This window comes from Larimichthys crocea, chromosome XVI (genome assembly GCF_000972845.2).
Source record: "Larimichthys crocea isolate SSNF chromosome XVI, L_crocea_2.0, whole genome shotgun sequence".
Lineage (NCBI taxonomy): Eukaryota > Metazoa > Chordata > Actinopteri > Sciaenidae > Larimichthys > Larimichthys crocea.
This window is the reverse complement of record NC_040026.1, coordinates 21,040,439-21,058,687: the sequence shown is the minus strand read 5'-3', so window position 1 is coordinate 21,058,687 and position 18,249 is coordinate 21,040,439. Positions and strand designations below refer to the sequence as shown.

Below are 18,249 nucleotides of genomic sequence, written 5' to 3'. Positions count from 1 at the left end.
ATTTTTAAAAAGTGTGTCACCTGCCTCCCGCGCTCCTCGACACTGATCTTCAATCAGCACCCAGAGGTTGGTCAAGGTTAGGATTACCGAAGGAGAATGGAAGTGTTCACCTTTCTTTCTTTTTTTTTTTATGTCTCTGAGTGATCCTGCTCCAATTTTTCTCCCAACTCTCTGTCGCCCCCAGGTGGTGGCGTACCACTACTGCCAGGCAGATAACGCCTACACCTGCCTGGTGCCGGAGTTTGTGCACAACGTGGCGGCTCTGCTGTGCCGCTCGCCGCACCTCGTTGCCTACAGGGAGCAGCTGCTGAGGGAGCCACACCTACAGAGCATCCTGAGCCTGCGCTCCTGCGTGCAGGACCCCCTGGCCTCCTTCAGGAGGGGGGTGCTCGAGCCCCTGGATGCACTTTACAAAGGTGATGCACCGAGAATACAGCGTCAAACACTCTTATACATGATGCAGGACTTTTCCTGCTGCATTAATGTTTATGTATGTTCATTTTAATTACTTTATTGCAGGTTTATTCATAATAAGAGGCTTTTTTATTGAACCAGAACTACTTTGGTGCAGAAGAGTTTCTCCTGATCTGCACTTCTCCTTCCAGTATTTCATGTTTTGGAGCCACGATTGCAGCGTTTTCTTTAAGCTCATAACTAATCATGGATGTCTTCATACGCTACCTACATGACTGTGACGACAGCAGCCTGATGTCGGCACAAAATATTACAGGAAAATACATTCAGGTGGTCGTGCAGTTGAACTATTTTCATTCAAAACAACGTTTCAAGGTCGTATTAAATGTTTCTAAATTCATTTATTTATTCAGATATATTTCAGAGACTCCTCGGCGTATCAGCAGTCTGTCTTCAGCTGTGTCACAATGATTTTTCCAGCTAATCCTAAAATTTAAAGTCCAATGGTTTCATTAAATTATTATTAATCTGTAGATTTAAGTTCGTACTGGACAGGAAGGCGATGTCAGATACATGTAGGGAAGTAAAAAGAAGTACCTCAGATTTGTACTTAAGTACAGCACTTGAGTAAATAAACTAGTTTGCTAACATGTGAAAGTGATTTAAATTAAAGAAACTAACGGCCTCTGCAGGTCACCTGGTAGAGCGAGCGCCTCGGTGTGAAGGGTTCGATTCCCGTCCGGGTCCTCTGCTGCATCACTCCCCTGAGTTTACTGTCTGAGTTTACTGTCTGAGTTTACTGTCTGAGTTTACTGTCGCTGTCTAATAAAGCTTTAGTAAAATATCATGCAGGAAACAACAGGAGCACTTTAAAATGATGAACAGACAACAGACGACAACAACACACGTGACAGCGTCATATTTGTGTCTGTCTGCACAGAGTTAACAATCTAATACATTAAAACAGAAAGAATCCGATCATCTGATCAATAAACGTCTCCTAACCTTGATTCATTTGTTCTGCTGGTCTTCTTCACACTCTCCATAATAAACTGCATTTTGTAATAATTCAAAGTTATTTGCTTCATTCAGACGCGGCGCTTCCGGCAATTTATTATTGATGCTTCTTCAGAACGGCATCCAATTTATTCTTTGACTCGAGTCCTTGGTGCGTGTTATTAGATGCTTCTCGTGCACAATGTGCTCGATATTATCAAGATCAAAGTTCTTAATCTGGAAGTTGGAACTGAATTTTTCTTGAACCTTCGTAACTTATTAAAGCAAGCTGACCTTCACGGGTAATACTGTCGCAGGTTGAAAAGAAAATCTATGACGTCCAGAAAGTTTTTTATCGAGATTTGACCAAAACAAATTGACCTTTTACTTACTTGTTGCCAAACTTCTTTAGATGTAGCTGAAAGCTCCAGAAACATAAATTCTTTAAGCTTGGAGATCAAGCAGCGTCTGTTTTTCTTTTTCAGAGAGGAAGATCAGCTCCGAGGAGGACCTCATCATCCTCATCGACGGTCTGAACGAGGCGGAGTTCCACAAGCCGGACTACGGAGACACCATCGTGTCCTTCCTCACCAAAACCATCAACAAGTTCCCTCCGTGGCTCAAGCTGGTGGTCACAGTCAGAACTACGTTACAGGTAGACGACAAACAAACAGACCGGATGGCGTGGACCGCCTTAAACCGCGACTCTGATGATGAAAATATGTGATTAAGTTCGTAGTTTTAATCTCCTCACTGTCTGAATCTTTCCGATTCTTCAGGAGATCACCAGCGCGCTGCCGTTCCACCGCATCTCCCTGGACGGCCTGGAGGAGAACGACGCCATCGACCAGGACCTGCAGGGCTACATCCTGCACCGCATCCACAGTAGCCCCGAGATCCAGAACAACATCTCGCTCAACGGCAAGATGGACAACACCACGTTCGGCAAGCTCAGCGCCCACCTCAAGGCCCTGAGCCAGGGCTCCTATCTGTACCTCAAGCTCACCTTTGACCTCATCGAGAAGGGCTACCTTGTCCTCAAAAGCTCCAGCTATAAGGTAACCTTCAGCTCGTGAGCACAGGTTCAGCTCACACTGATGTATTTTATTTTTAAATGAGAGGGAACAGATTCAGTGTGACTTACACTCTCCAAATATATGATTATCTCTGATCTCAGAAAAACATCCATAAATCAGAATCGTTTTTAAGTTTCAGTATCAAAGTAACTTATAGTTAGCGGTTTGTAGTACTTCAGATTGGTCTTGGTCTTGTCTCGGTCTCAGACAAAGACTTTATTTCAAGACCACGGCTGGTGGGGACATCACCAGTGACTCCCAGTTTGATAATTAACTGAAAAGCGAACACCTGAGAGGACAGGTCGAGATTTAACCACAAGATCACGAGCTGCAAAGATCCTCCGACAGATCAGACTCAGTATTTTATGAAGCAGATGATTAAAAAAAGAAATGAAGACGAAGGTAAGACTTCCAACACTCATTTCTGAAAACAAACGTCTGTAAATCCTGAAACACGCTGACGGAGAAGGCTGCGAGGCGTTGTGGCGAATACTTAACTTGGTCTCGGTTTAGCTGTTGTACAATATTAGGTGCAAACACGAGCAGCTGATTTATTCGGGATATTTTAATGCTGCCAGTTCACCAGGATAACTCACCGAATCCATAGCAACAGGGAGGAAGATGAAGGGCGGCGTCGGACTTTGATTTAAACTAAATGTCGTGATCATGATTAACACTTTCACCTGCTCCCTGACGTCCTTTGTGTAAAAGTAGTTTCATAAAATCTTCCCTCAGTCGGAGCCCGACACCTTTTTTGATAAATAATGCAGTCGAGTTGTCTTAGTGTGCGTTTCATAATGAAATATTTTATCTCACTGTCCTCAGCTTCATTTAATTTCATGTATTCAGAAGAGCTCCCAGACTCCATAAAAAAAAATGACAACTTAAAAATTCACGTTCTCTTCTCTGAGGACGACCGCGTGGAAGAGCTGACGAAGACGCGCTGTGCAAACACGATGCATTATTCATCCGACTGACGACCTGAAAGGGAATCAGCATTGTGATCCAGCCTCTCTCTCTCTCTCTGTGTTCGTCCTTCTTCAGGTGGTTCCAGTCAACCTGGCAGAGGTTTACCTGCTGCAGTGCAACATGCGCTTCCCCACGCAGTCGTCGTTCGAGCGGGCGCTTCCTCTGCTCAACGTGGCCGTGGCTTCGCTTCATCCGCTGACCGACGAGCAGATATATCAGGCCATCAACGCTGGATCTCTGCAGGTATTAAACTGAAATACACAAGAGCTTTGACCACTCAAGGCCTCTTCATTGATATCGAAGTCAAACTTCAGCCAGAGTACAAGTGGGGTGCATAAAATCTGGCGACCCCTCGGCCTCTGCACAGATCTCTGCATGCATGAAGGTGCACCGCCTCCAGCTGCACCGCCCAGACAAACTACCATACACCATGACATCAACACACAAATTAGATGCAAGCTCTCGGCCCACCAGGGGTAGCGAGAAACTTAAGAGTCATGATTGATGACCAGCTAACCTTCTCTGATCGCGTCGCCTCCGGGTCATGTCGCTTCTCCACTCCTGATACAGGCTGTGGTCGCCTCACGACTCAGTTACTGTGATACCCCGCTGCTCATCGAGCTCCACTGGCTACCTGTAGCAGCCCACATTAAATTCAGATCTCTTGTTACCTCCTTCAATGAACGACGACTGGCTCTGACACCCGTATACTCAGGGCGATCCAAACATTTCTCGTTGTGGAACGTCCTACCAGTTCCTACCAGATCAGGGGCGTCTCTCTGTACAAACCTCCTGAAGACCTCCAGCTCTTCAGAGAGGACCTCCTCTACACTTTCTTGTCTGTTTTTATCTTTTCTTACTTTTTTAGAGGTTTTAACAGTTTAGAAAAGAGCATCTTGATGTTTTTATGCAATGAAAAGAACTATAATAATCATGTTTTGGATTGGTTCTGTCTAAATCTCATTCACTCCTGTAGAAATGGAACTTGCAAAAGCGATTTGTATCAGCCATAAATGACAAATAACAATGGAATCACTGTCTGTGGCTGCAGGGCACGTTGGACTGGGAGGATTTCCAGCAGCGCGTAGACAACCTGTCGGTCTTCCTGGTGAAGAGGAGGGACGGCACCAGGATGTTTGTTCACCCGTCCTTCAGGGAGTGGCTGATCTGGAGAGAAGAAGGAGAAAAGACAAAGTTCCTCTGCGATCCGAGGTGAGGACGGTGGCAGGAGAGAGGCTGAAAGTGAACGTATATGTATGTTTGAAAGGAAACAGCGACTCTTTAAAGTCGCCGCTCACACCTCGTGTCGGAGGAGTTTGAGTCATTGAATCATCTCGTGCTGTTTTTTCCAAGAACCACAACTCATAAGATGAATCTTTGGGGCGTTTATTCTGAAATACATCGATGTCATAATGTAAGAAATTAATTTACAGGGTACCTTAACCCTTCAGAAGTTACTACTCGGCACTGTTTTACCAATAAACATGACATCTAATGACTCTCCTGGCTGCTGTATTGTGTATAACAGGCCAAAATATTAAATTTGAAGAACTTTTTAAGTGACCGCGTCGTGTATTAAAAAAAGAAATCTCGGTTAGTCAGAGGAAGTGTTGTACTCTCAGCCTGCGCAGCTTTATTTCCTGTGTTATAATTAAAACCGATGGCACCGACTGTGCAGATGATAACACGATGTAATGACCTGATGAGTCAGAATTATTGAATGATTGTGTGTGTGTGTCCTCTCTGCAGGAGCGGTCACACACTTCTGGCCTTCTGGTTCTCTCGGCAGGAGAACAAGCTGAACAGGCAGCAGACTATTGAGCTGGGCCACCACATCCTCAAAGCACATATCTTCAAGGTATAGCGTTATTTGTCTGGGCACACGTGTGCACGCCCCCACACAGCTGAGGTCCGGCTGTGAAGTAATGAATATTTACACTGTCTCTCTGTGTTCAAGGGTCTCAGCAAGAAAGTCGGGGTTTCCTCATCTATCTTGCAAGGCCTGTGGGTGTCCTACAGCACCGAAGGCCTTTCAGCTGCACTTTCTTCACTCCGAAACCTCTACACGCCCAACATCAAGGTACCGGCTCTGACACGGCCGACAGGAGTCGTATAACGTCTGAAACACGCCTCACCGATCTCGTCCTTTTTGTGTTCCAGGTGAGCCGGCTGCTCATGCTCGGCGGCGCCAACGTCAACTACCGCACGGAGGTGCTGAACAACGCCCCCGTCCTGTGCGTCCACTCCCACTTGGGCTACATGGACATGGTGGCTCTGCTGCTGGAGTTCGGCGCCTCCGTCGACGCACCGTCCGAGAGCGGCCTCACGCCGCTGGGCTACGCCGCCGCCGGGGGACACATGGCCATCGTGACCGCGCTCTGCCGCAGGAGAGCGAAGGTGGACCACCTGGATAAGAACAGCCAGTGCGCTCTGGTGCACGCGGCCCTCAGGGGTCACATGGAGGTGGTGAAGTTCCTGATCCAGTGTGATTGGAGCATGGGGCCTCAGCAGCAGCAGCAGTCACCGCAAACCCAGCAACAGACGGCCTTCACCAAGAGCCACGCCGTGCAGCAGGCCCTCATCGCTGCAGCCAGCATGGGATACACGGAGGTACGTCAGTGGGGGTGATAACAGACTCTGAATCTGAAGCTTAAAATGAGCTTAAAACTTCAACAAACTCCAACTTTAATCTGCACGTTTGCAACCTCCTGAGCCTCAGCGTAACACGTCCACACGAAGGTTATCTGTAAAACACATCCTGCTCCTCGTCTGAGCTCGCGTTGCAGCGCGTCAGCCATTCTTAATCAGAGGAAAGCTGCCAGAGTCTTCATCCGGGATCCAAAAACAATCAGACAGCATTAAAAATGTGGACAAACGTGAACCTTTGATGCAGCTCGCTGCAGAAAAGCGCCGCGTTACGTTACCTGAGTCAGGGTGAAATAGTTAATCAAACGTTGAAGGACGGAGGGCGAAGAAGTTGAGCGATGTAAATCTAAAGAGCGCCAAAGCTCTAAGATAAATCTGCTCCAGCCGCTGATGGATGCAGCTGCTGACGACGACTGTCAATCATCTCAAATTCGGCCTTTCAGTTCAGATTACGTTAGATTAAATCGGCGTCAGAAGGAACGCAGATCTACGACGACAAATGTATCGTTTATTTCTCTGTGTTCATCTTCGTCTGTTTGAAGCAAACCTGGACATTAATCGTGTGTCGTCTCGAATCTTTTTCCTCCGTCAGATTGTGTCCTACCTGCTGGACCTGCCGGAGAAAGACGAAGAGGAGGTGGAGCGGGCGCAGATCAATAACTTTGACACGCTGTGGGGGGAGACAGGTGGGAATACCTTCTTCACCCAGACATTACACTCATGAAAACCACTCCACTCCACACTGACAGATCGGCTGTGAATGCTCAATCATCCGCGATCCCTGCATGAATAAAATGTCTCGAGACGTGAAATTCAGACGGCGTGTTTTTCATCTGTGAGAGCGGTTTGTCGGTGTGAGGCGGAGCGCGCTGCAGTGCGGATATGAGAGATCGTTCTTGTGTGTCTGCTGCTGCTGCTGCTGCTGCTGCTGCTGCTGCTGCTGCTGCGTCAGATGCTGATGGCAGTGCAGTGGTGTCATTGGAGCACAGACAGGGCTGGGCTCACCCAGAGGAAGAGAAGGGAAGAGAAGGGGGGATGGTGGAGGACGAGTGAGATCCAGGGGTGCTTTGAAACGGCCCTGTGGCAGCCTGTTGAGGAATGTAACGCATCATCGTAACCTAAACCTCCCACAGCTGCTTCTCACCATCAGCCGAAGACTCGTACTCGCTCAGCCGTAGTTTTAATGTTTATAAGAAGGACGACGGATGATTTGTAATCGCGGAGTTTCCTGGATAGGTCAACTGTGAAAACACATTATTCTTTACAACAGCCAGAGGGCGGAGAATGTTTACGAGCATGTGCAGACACCGACTGTGGGTTTAAACTCGAGCTAGAGCGATGCATCGGCTGATGTTTCTCGCTGCAGGTATCTCAGCATCAGCGTCAGTCTCACGAGGAAAAAAAGTAGCCGTTAACAAACGCGCCTTACTTCAGGGCCTCGCCTGAAACAATGCTGCTCGATATAGTGAGTCACTTCGTACTGTGAGCGTCTTAAAAGATTGAAAACGGACGTTTACAAGCTTCAGCATCACTCCTCCGGGCAGGTTCTGCAATGCAGGGTTGACTGTCCATCCATCCTATCTGTGAGCGATTATCCTCATCAGGGTCGCCCAGCTGCTTCACTAACCACTGCACCACCGTACAGAGTGTTTAGAGTGTTTAGAGACCGGCCTGTCAGTCCAGTTTCAGGGTTTATGTCAGCCGAGAAGTAATTTAGAGACTTACCATGACATCGTTTGTCCAGCAGAGAGTGCTGACAGTTGATTTTTACATCCTGCTCTGTATGTACAGATCTACAGGATCAACATCGAGCTCGTGCGGATGTTTAGCTGATTTATCATTAACAGATTTATATATATGTTAAAATCAGGGTCATCCTTTTACCCCTCTGGAGCTGCTAGCACTCTGATTAAAAGATGTTTGTTCGCTCTAATTAATTTGAAACATTTTAAAAGATATTTTCTTCTTTTCAAAGCCTTCACTGCCCAAACGTCTCTTCTCTTCTTTCTGGCTTCAATTTATAGTTTTCTAATGTGTAAAACTCTGACGTGTGTTTGTGCTTCCAGCTCTGACTGCCGCCTCCGGTCGGGGGAAACTCGAGGTTTGTCGTCTGTTACTGGAACAGGGCGCCGCGGTGGCGCAGCCCAACAGGAGAGGCATCGTCCCGCTGTTCAGCGCCGTCCGACAGGGACACTGGCAGGTCAGTCGAAGAACCTGTTTGAACTCGTCCAGATGTGACATCCAGTCGCTGTTATATAATTTTAAAAAAAACGGGTGTTTGTGTTTGTGTCTTTCAGATCGTCGACCTCCTCCTCACACATGGCGCAGATGTCAACCTGGCTGACAAGCAAGGTCGTACTCCTCTGATGATGGCCGCCTCAGAGGGACACCTCGGGACTGTCGAGTTTTTACTGGCTCAAGGTAACAAAAAAACAAACAAGCTGAGTTTAAAGGATAGATCCATTCACCCGACGAGCTCTGTCAAACTTCTTAACTCCAGTCACTGTGCTGACAGCAATTCCTGCAAGTCTCTCCCCGTAAACACCAAAACGTCAGAGCTGACAAATCCACGAAGCCGGAGGGAAAATCTGAAATTTAAAATATTCATAACCGCTGTAATTGTCTCTCATCCTAATGCATGAGCTGCTGTGCCGGGATATCTTCTTTTCTCAAACCTCGTAGTCATTCATAAAAAGACAGACAGTCGCTGCACTCGTGTTTTTTAAATCGTGTTTTCAGCCAAATTAAATCAGCAAAAATGACTTGTGTGTTTTCCCAGGAGCCTCTCTGTCTCTGATGGACAAGGAGGGTCTGACCGCTCTGAGCTGGGCCTGTCTGAAAGGACATTTACCCGTCGTCCGCTGCCTGGTGGAGAGCGGAGCCGCCACCGACCACGCAGACAAGAACGGACGCACGCCCCTCGACCTGGCCGCCTTCTACGGAGACTCTGAGGTGGTAAGTGTGGCAAAGAGTGTCGGACGTGTGCTCGGGAGTATGTGTCACTTCACTTGGATGTTTGAGCAGGCGGATGGTGTTGAAATGCGTCTGCTGAGGGAGGAAAACGTCTGTGTCATGGTCCGGTATCTCAGTGAAGTGGGAGACATCTTCTTTCGAGTGTTTTCACTTGGGTTCTTCAGTGAGGGAGACGGAGAAAATGTCATTTTAAAAACTTTCAACAAGATAATTGCCATCCATCTATTTCCTGCCACTTATCCGTGGTCGGGTCATGGTGGCAGCAGATTTAGCAAGGCACTCCAGACGTCCTCCTCCCCAGCAACACACTCCAGCTCCTCCTGGAGGCGTTCCCAGGTGAGATGTGCCTCCAAAGAGAGGCGCCCAGGAGGCCTGAACCACCTCAACTGGCTCCTTTTGACACCAACAGCTCTCCGAGCTCCTCACCCTATCTCTAAGGCAAAGGAAGCTCATTTGTATCCACAGCTCATGACCACAGGTGAGGGTTGGACCGTAGATGGACTGGAAAATCGAGAGCGTCTGCACATTTTTGTGGAAAAACAATCACAACAATCACACCCAAATTATCCAGACTCTTTTTTTATCCGTCTAAAGACTGAAATGTGTCAGTGTCACGTTGTCAAGTATCAAATTTTAGCGACTTATTCAGACCATCTGGGAAAACCTGCCGACGGCGCTGTGGCCGGTCCTTGTCTTGTTTCAGTCAGTAGGCGTGGCGGATCTCTGGATTAAGCTGTTCCTGTTTCTCAGCCTGTATGTAAACAGTTCGATCGAGCGTGTAAATATTCAAATAGTTCATGTGATGTCCTCTCTTTGTTTAGTTTTTATAACTTCATATATACGCCGACGTCTCTGCAGTGATCAGTTTTTTATCAAACACACAAAGACATTCATCCCAAACACGACCTGCCCGTCTCTGGAGAGAGACCTCCGAGCTGCCGTGCGACGTGCAGACTGCTTCGCCGACAGGAATGCTGGTTGCTAAGAAACTTTCCGATCTGGAAGTCTCAGCGCTCAGAAGAAAAATTGTGTCTGCACAAATTTAATACACAGAATAGATGTGAGATAATGCGGGGAGCTTTTGTTGCTCATAACAACTGACAACCACGGGCACTGAATTGCCTGGTTATATGAGTGTGTGTCTGTGTATAACGACTAAAACGAGGCTTGTGTGTTTTCTGATCACAGGATGAGGCGAGGGGATCGCAATGTTTCAAAGAATCCTACGCACTTTTTTAAAAAAAAGCCGTTCTCACCTGGTGTCTTTGTCTCTTCAGGTCCAGTTCTTGGTCGATCACGGGGCCATGATAGAGCACGTAGACTACAGCGGGATGCGTCCTCTGGACCGGGCGGTGGGCTGCAGAAACACGTCGGTGGTGGTCGCCCTGCTCAAGAAAGGAGCCAAGATAGGTAAGAGCGGATCGTGCAGAGCGGGACAGAAAAATAAAAATGAACAAAGAGCGTACCGGCATTTAGCTCAGTGACGGGCCTCTTCTAAACGCATCCTTGTCCCCCCCCCATTCACAAAAAAAGGTTAATTTGCCTGCCGGTACAGTTTTTCAGATTGTATTTAAGGTCACGCTCTGGAGTTCACGCATGAGCTGCATGACAGACAATGAAGGGAGAGTCCATTGTAGCTCTTTATGGATTCAGGTCTGTGTCTCCGTGTAGCTGAAACCGCTTCCTGCTCCTGTACGTCACCCCCCCCACCCCCTCCACCCACTGCCGCATCCCGCTGCTTCTCCTCGGCTATTTATGGCTCCGATGTGTGTTTTCTTTTTATTGTACTACTGTTGCCGCTGTGTTGTTTTGCTTTCTCTCTCTCTCTCTCTCTGTCTGTCTGTCGTGTCTCTGTCGGTTTCTCTGTCTCAATCACACACCGTCTCTCTGTTCCTCTGCGGTTGCTCGGAGACAGGTTGTTATTAGCGCTTGCTGTGTTTCTTTTCGGTATCTGTTTCCTTTTCTTTTTTATTTATTTATTTATTTATTTTCTCGCTCAGGCACTTATCTCCGCTTCTCACTGCTGCTTTTTTTTGTGTTCCTTTTTCTCACTTCTCCTCCTCCTCCTCCACCACTACTGCCATCACCTCTTTCTCCCTCTCTCTCCCTCTCTTTCACCTCCTCGCTGTTTTTCCTCTCTCTGGCCTTCGCTCTGCCCTCCCACTTACACTCCTTCCCCCTTGCTCATGACCTCCTTTCCCCCCCCCTCCCTCACCTCGCCTCTCTCTCCGGCCCCCCAGGATGTCAGACGCTGCCCAGTCGGCCCCGAGGTAAAGCCAAGGCTGTCGACTTCTCACCCCACCAGGCATTTTGACAGCTCTATCTCCTCTCTCTGTGTTGTCTGTGTCGTCCTAAGTGTCGGCAGGCGAGCAAGCTTAGCTACCAAAAAAAAAAACGTCTCAAACTGACAAATTATAACACAATGCAAAGGTATTAGCACTGACAGTGATGCAGTTCGGGGATTGCCTAGAGGTAGATGCTAACGTCCAAGTGGTTAATGACAAGCATGCCCGGCCTCCAGCCTGTGACGTCGCATCGAGGTGTCGACCTTCCATCCCACCGATGCATGACGGAAGCCCTCAGTAACACTTGCGTGGTAGTGATTTAGCGGAAAGTGCATGTGTCTGTAACTCCTCTGTGCCACCGCCACCACAGACTGAGGTGATAAACCACCGTTACTGTGCATCGTTCATCTTCCAGACGTTTCCCTCAGTGTCAGCTAGGCCAGTCAGCAGCATTCCTACCCCCACCTCCACCTCCTCCACCACCTCCACCACCAGCTCAGAGGACAGCTAACGCCTGCAAAGCTCTGTTGTTATATATATATCCCTCCTGCTTGCCTCTTACGCTCATTGTACCTGCCCTGTGTCACCTTGTGCAAGCTCCCTTCTCCTTTTCATCTCCGTGCTGTGTGTGTGTACATGTGTCAAGGATCTAGAGAAGCCACGTGAGTTTCAGTGAAGGGATTGTGTCTTCCCGTTTCTCGATCACATCCCTGAATCAGAGCACAAAGAATCACTGTACGCCTCCACCTCTTGAAGAAAGACACGATAGTTTGGCTGTTTTTTAAATATTTTTTGGGTCGAAACATGTTTGCAGTTAATTTAAATCAAACATTTGAATCCAAATCGTGCTCGTTCTGCACTCCAACGAGGCAAAACTTAATTATTGTTCTAGTGTGTTTGACCCAGATGTCCCGTGGCGAGGTCACAGTGTCATCGAGGTGTAATCTTTTCTCTGCCGTGGATTGCCTGTCTTTTCTCCCCTCCATCCCTCCATTTTGGCTGTCGTCCTCATCCCCCCCTGTTATAAATGTTGTGTGTGGTGTCGCTCCTTCCTCCTCCTCCTCCTCCTCCTTCCTCCTCTTCTTGTGTCTTTCTCACTGTTTTTTTTTTCTTTTCTTTTTCTTTTCATCTGCTCCTTCCTGTGTTACTCAGGTCCAGCCACATGGGCCATGGCCACCTCCAAACCCGACATCATGATCATCTTACTCAGCAAACTCATCGAGGAGGGGGACAGCTTCTACAAGGTCAGCGAGCTTCTTACCGTTATGAACGATAAATAAAAGAATATATAAATAAAGAAGTGAAGTATAGAGGAATATATTCTAATAAATGTGTCTTCATGTCTAGCGGAGGATAACCAGACTTTGTTTTTATCTGTCCGACAGAAGGGGAAGGTGAAGGAGGCGGCGCAGCGTTATCAGTACGCCCTCAAAAAGTTTCCACGCGAAGGCTTCAGCGAGGACCTCAAGACGTTCAGGGAACTCAAAGTATCGCTCTTCCTCAACCTGTCCCGATGTCGGAGGAAAATGAACGTAGGTTGGCAGAGGAGCGGCGTCACCGTACATCTAAACGTGATGAGGATTGTTTGAAATATGTCTTTGTGTGTTACGTGTCGTTCCCTCAGGACTTTGGGATGGCTGAGGAATTTGCTACGAAGGCACTCGAGCTGAAACCAAAATCGTACGAGGCGTACTACGCCAGGGCTCGCGCCAAGCGTAGCAGCAGGTGCGCTCCTTTTTTTTATTCCTCCACAAACAAATCTGACTTTTCTGTCAAACTAACCGTCGTTCTCCCGTTTCCAGACAATTTCCTGAAGCCTTAGAGGACCTGAACGAAGCCATAAAGCAGTGCCCCAACAACCGAGAGATCCAGCGGCTGCTCCAGAGGGTGGAGGAGGAGTTTCACCAACTCAGCCAGGAGGAGCATCAGCAGCAGGACCTGGAGCTGGAGCCTCCTCCCTCCCCTCCTCCTACGCCTCCCCCAGAAGAGGAGGAGTCCCTGTCCTTGTCCCTGTCCATGCCACTTCCACCTCCCCCAGAGCCGCGTCTGGAGGACATGGAGCCCGTCCAGGACCTGTTTGAGGACGAGGACTATCTGGAGCAGGAGCTGGAGGCCATGTCTGTGGGTCTGCCTCCACCTGAGTCTCTCTCGAATCCCTCCACCCTTCCCATCATACAGAGCCCACAGCTCTCCCCCACACATCCAGATCAGATCTACTTAGCTGGAGGTTCGCCCATGGGCCAGCCCTACGAGTACCACCCCACCTCCTCCTCCATGTCCTCTCCGACTCGCGGGTCGTACCAGCCCACGTCGCCCTCCCTCTCCCCGACGCATCAGAACTCGCACTACCGACACAGCCCGCCTCACACCTCCCCCGTGCACCAGCAGTCCTACAGCTTCAGCCCGCCTTCTATGGGCACTGGTGGTCAGGGTATGGATCATCAGAGCCCGCCGCCTTCACCTTTACGTCGGGCTGCTCAGTACAGAGCAAGTCCACCAGTAGAAAGTGTTTGTCTATACAGGTCCCAGTCCGGTTCTCCTGTGCGCTACCAGACAGAGCAGCTCCCCGGCCGACCCAAATCCCCGCTCTCCAAGATGAGCAGCCAGCGTTCGTTCCAGCTGAGCTCGCAGCCCTCTCTGTCCTCCCAGCACCACCAAGCCCAAGGCCTTCGTCTGCAGCCTTCTATAGCCCAAATCGTCCGCACAAACCAGCCCAGCAACGTGATGGGCAACAGCATTTATGCCGGCCAGTTGGGCCACTCCATGGGCGGTCGCTACCAAGGGGGTTCAGTGGACGTGGAAAGCCGGCTGGTGTACCAGCCTTCCCTGGACGGACGGTCCATGCCCCAGGTTCAGGCCAGCCTCAGTTCTGGGGCCCTCTGTCAGCACGGTGGCCGAGGAGGGGTTATGGAGTCGGGCCTGTTGAAGGATGATCTACCCCAGCGCCCCTCCTCTGCCTACCGCGCCAGCAGCGGGGGCCCGGGGGGCATCCGTTACAGCCAGACACCTCAGATAAGCCGCAGCCAGTCAGCCGCCTACTACCCAGTCTCCGAACACGTACTGGAGCGAGCCAATGCCATGCCCCCCTGCCAGCTGGGCTCTCCGGAGATCCCCCATATGGTGAGACGCCCCGTCAGTGCCAACACTACTGAGATGAAGCAGCACGTGCCCACCCCGAGGCCTCTCATCCACTCCCAGAGCGTAGGCCTTCGATTCTCCCCCTCGAGCAACAACATCTCAACTGGATCCACCTCGAATTTAGCGCCGGGCTTCAGGCCTTCCTCTTCCATCCAGCAGATGGAGATCCCCCTGCAGACCACGTACGAGCGCAGCTGTGACGACATCTCCCCCATCTCTCCGTCCCAGGGCGGCGGGGGGCTGTATCAGGGCGAGACCACCCGCTCTCGGAACACACCCTTCATGGGCATCATAGACAAGACGGCGCGGACTCAGCAGTACCTGCATCAGCCCTCGCGGTCCAGGGCCATGACGTCCATGGACTCCGCCATCAGCCCCACCTCGCCTGGCCAGCTAGTCCAGCAAGGCTCCACCTATAGCCCCCCCGCCTCCCTGGGAAACATCGCCTACTACAACAAGACAAACAACGCCCAGAACGGACACCTGCTGGAGGAGGACTACTACTCCCAGACGCAGCCGCCCTCGCTGGGCAAGCTGGCCAACGGCTCTCGCGGCAGTGGCGACATCCTGGAGCGGGTCAGCCAGGTGCCCACCTACCCCGACGTGAAAGTGGCGAGGACTCTGCCCGTGGCACAGGCCTACCAGGACAACATGTACCGGCAACTGTCGCGTGACTCCCGGACCCAAGGCCCCACCTCCCCCATCAAACCAAAGAGACCATTTGTGGAGTCGAACGTGTGATGGCCCGCCTGCGATCGGTCGGTCAGTCGGTCGGTCGGTCTGCTGGACTGGGCTCGTTTGCGGGAGCGAGAGGAGAAAAATATTTAGCTCAACAGCTGCTGACCGTCGTCGTGAATGGACGAACGAACTCACGTTAAAGAAGAGACACACACACACACACACACACTTAGGGTATTAGACATTATCTTATATGAAAAACATAACTAAACAGTGAGAAGCGATTATTTCATTATCATATTCTGCACACAGGTAGAATAACAGGAGGAGTTCTGATCTCATGCCGAGTCAAAGACCGGTCCACTTCCAAACACGCTGTGGCACAAAGCAAACACGACGAAGCGCGTAAGACTGTGAGAGTGAAAGTATTATCATCGGACTCTACTCGTGGACTCTGTATCCATCTTCTGTTCTTTCAAAGTGTGCTCTTAACCAAGGTTGCTAGTAGGCTCTATTCTATGTAACACAATATTATATGTTCAATACTGTACATTGCTCAGAAAATACAAATGGCTCAAACGACTCAGTGCTTAGAGAAAAATGACAATATTTATAATTAAGTTATATATTGTACATAGAAATAAAACGAGACATAGTTTGCGTTTGGATTGTGTTCTGTTAACCCGGCCTTCGTGTCCCACTGCTAGTCGTATGGATGTGGAGAACTGATCCGGGGTAAAGGAGCGAGGAGGGACATCGACCGACTTTGACCGATAGGATTGTGCGAGAAAACGCTGCAACGAGATCCGCAACTTCTTCTCTGTGTCGATGTTTCTGTAAGAGTTGTGTCGATTGGGACTTCTTCACAGGAAGAAGCTGAAATCAGAGATTTTTGGGGGCATTTTTGCTTTTGCAAAGATCAATCGATTATCGGTCAGTCGATTAAAGGACAAAAGTCTGAGAGCCAATCTTCAATCTGAGTATTGCACACACCTATTTTTTGTTGTTTAAATCCGTTTTGAAGCCGGTCCATGTGCATAAATCATGATTTTCTGTATTTGTACGCCCTTCAGTGTGAAGGCTTCCCGTCTTACAAGCTCATACGATGACGAAACCATCCCTAACGATGGTGGTCGAGTATCAAAGTCCGCCTTTGTCCCTCCTCCTCCTCCTGTATGTTCCTGAAGAGAGAGCTGGTGATGGGTCAACATGGATAGTGCTCAGCGATTTAAAGCAAGCAAATGCATACACGACCACTGTTACAGACGTTTCCCTTCTCTCCTGCATTAGTTTGTGTCGTTTTCTTTTAACCCACGATGCATTTTTATTCCACTTCTGCACTAAAAATGCCTGTTAAGTTCTTAACTAAGGGTGCACTTTATGTATTTTACTTACTTTTGTTGTTACGATTGTTGAAATTTTTTGGAAAAAAAGGTTTTTGGGGGGTGCGTGATCAGTCAGACCTCTGACCAGTTGATACCAGACTATCATTTACATATTATATGATTTACAAAGCAGTGACGAGTGACGATATGAAGAGCGAAAACAATGTTTTTAAACTGGTGAAGATGTATAGACTTTCTAGCACAAGTTGTATATATATATACCGACTCAGATATTCCACTCGGTCCAGCTCGGGTTCAGGTTCAGCGAGTTATATTTAAGTATTCCACCTCATATAATAATAATAATAATAAATAAAAAAAGCATCATTACAGTCCTCTAGCTCTAAATTAACCAGTCTAATCCGCTGGTCTTGCACACATCTTGAAGTAAAGTCGAATCTACTGCAAAAAAAATAACAAAAAAAATATATAGAAGCTCCATATTTGGAGTTTGGGTGATAGAGAAAGTGGAATAATGAGAATATTCAAGTTATTTGTATATGTGGGGAAAGTTATGGACCATTTGTCTGTAACGTTTTATTTTGGTTTCTCTGATATAGAATATCTAAAGAGAGAGAGAGTTCCTCCTGTTCATGCTCCCAGAGAGACGCCCAACCTATCTTTACAGAAATGAAGGTATAAACTGTATCATACTTAATTTAAACGAGACTTCTAAATCGAGGATATTTGAGGGGTGTATGGTTTCAAGCTGTCTGTGTATATTAGTTTGCTGTAAATAGTCCGATGCATGTTCTATTCTTTCCATGAGCTCAAAGCAGAAACATGTATAGCAGTGTTCTGACTCTGGTGTGTGTGTGTGTGCGTGTGCGTGTGCGTGCGACGTTTTCGGATGATCACGATAAGGAGAAACCGCTGAACTATCCTTATCATTTTCACTTCCGACACTCACCGAGACGAAAAAAGGCGAAAAAGGGGTTTTTGTTCTTTTTTTGATTTTTATTTCAATGTATTTGCTTGCTGAGCAGAGTTCTCTTGTCTGTAAATGTGAGCTTTCAGATCGCTGTGATAAAAAGTTTAATTAAAAACAATAAAAAAGAATGTGTTTTTAATCTCATGATAACTGATTGTAATCTGTACAGTCGAACCTATGTATTGGAAAGAAAAAAAAAACATATTTATAAATGGTTACCAACTGAAACACACCCTGCATGTCAGTCATTTATTTTACGGATCATTTCAACAGAACATACAAATATAATTTTATTTATTTTTTTGGTCCATAAAACAAACAAATCATCTGTATCCAATCCAACCCTCATAAACACAACATGTGTACAGATGTTAAGAAGGAACAGTGTGGAGGATTCAGTGTAAACAGAGCCGGCTAAATCTGACACACTGGACCTTTAATGTTCAGTTTAATAGTGTCGTTGCATTGGGTTTCATTATATCGTAACTCACGTCGACATACACAAAGTTCGAACACCAGTCCAAGTTTTTTTAAACTCCACTCATTTCATCATCAAACATCAAAAAGTCTGTTTGTTCACAGGTGTCACTGCGAAAACACAAATTATAAATGTTTTGTGGGTCCGAGAGGAAGCCGCGTGAACACAAATTATAAATGTTTTGTGGGTCCGAGAGGAAGCCGCGTGAAGTGATGATGTCTGACAACGAATCATCTGTGCATGTGGAGTTATAAAGACGCGAGTCCTCGTCTCTCTACCT

At 48.1% G+C, this 18,249-nt stretch overlaps 1 protein-coding gene across 14 annotated transcripts in view; it reads left to right on the top strand.

Annotated features, from left to right (window-relative positions):
• Positions 1 to 17,475, top strand: part of tanc2b (tetratricopeptide repeat, ankyrin repeat and coiled-coil containing 2b) — a 136,134-nt gene extending 118,659 nt beyond the window's left edge. For 12 of the 14 annotated variants that reach the window (XM_027289030.1, XM_019262803.2, XM_019262802.2 and 9 more), the window contains 18 exons: positions 185 to 416; positions 1,896 to 2,065; positions 2,190 to 2,468; positions 3,531 to 3,698; positions 4,507 to 4,667; positions 5,205 to 5,313; positions 5,413 to 5,535; positions 5,616 to 6,065; positions 6,694 to 6,787; positions 8,168 to 8,301; positions 8,399 to 8,522; positions 8,881 to 9,056; positions 10,352 to 10,484; positions 11,315 to 11,344; positions 12,512 to 12,603; positions 12,745 to 12,891; positions 12,984 to 13,084; positions 13,162 to 17,475. In XM_027289030.1, coding sequence (XP_027144831.1) covers positions 185 to 416; positions 1,896 to 2,065; positions 2,190 to 2,468; positions 3,531 to 3,698; positions 4,507 to 4,667; positions 5,205 to 5,313; positions 5,413 to 5,535; positions 5,616 to 6,065; positions 6,694 to 6,787; positions 8,168 to 8,301; positions 8,399 to 8,522; positions 8,881 to 9,056; positions 10,352 to 10,484; positions 11,315 to 11,344; positions 12,512 to 12,603; positions 12,745 to 12,891; positions 12,984 to 13,084; positions 13,162 to 15,238 — 4,800 coding nt within the window. In that variant the 3' untranslated portion in view covers positions 15,239 to 17,475. The remainder of the gene's footprint in view (positions 1 to 184; positions 417 to 1,895; positions 2,066 to 2,189; positions 2,469 to 3,530; positions 3,699 to 4,506; positions 4,668 to 5,204; positions 5,314 to 5,412; positions 5,536 to 5,615; positions 6,066 to 6,693; positions 6,788 to 8,167; positions 8,302 to 8,398; positions 8,523 to 8,880; positions 9,057 to 10,351; positions 10,485 to 11,314; positions 11,345 to 12,511; positions 12,604 to 12,744; positions 12,892 to 12,983; positions 13,085 to 13,161) is intronic. The other 2 variants (XM_019262799.2, XM_019262801.2) reach the window with 1 other exon arrangement.
• Positions 17,476 to 18,249: the final 774 nt, after the last annotated feature.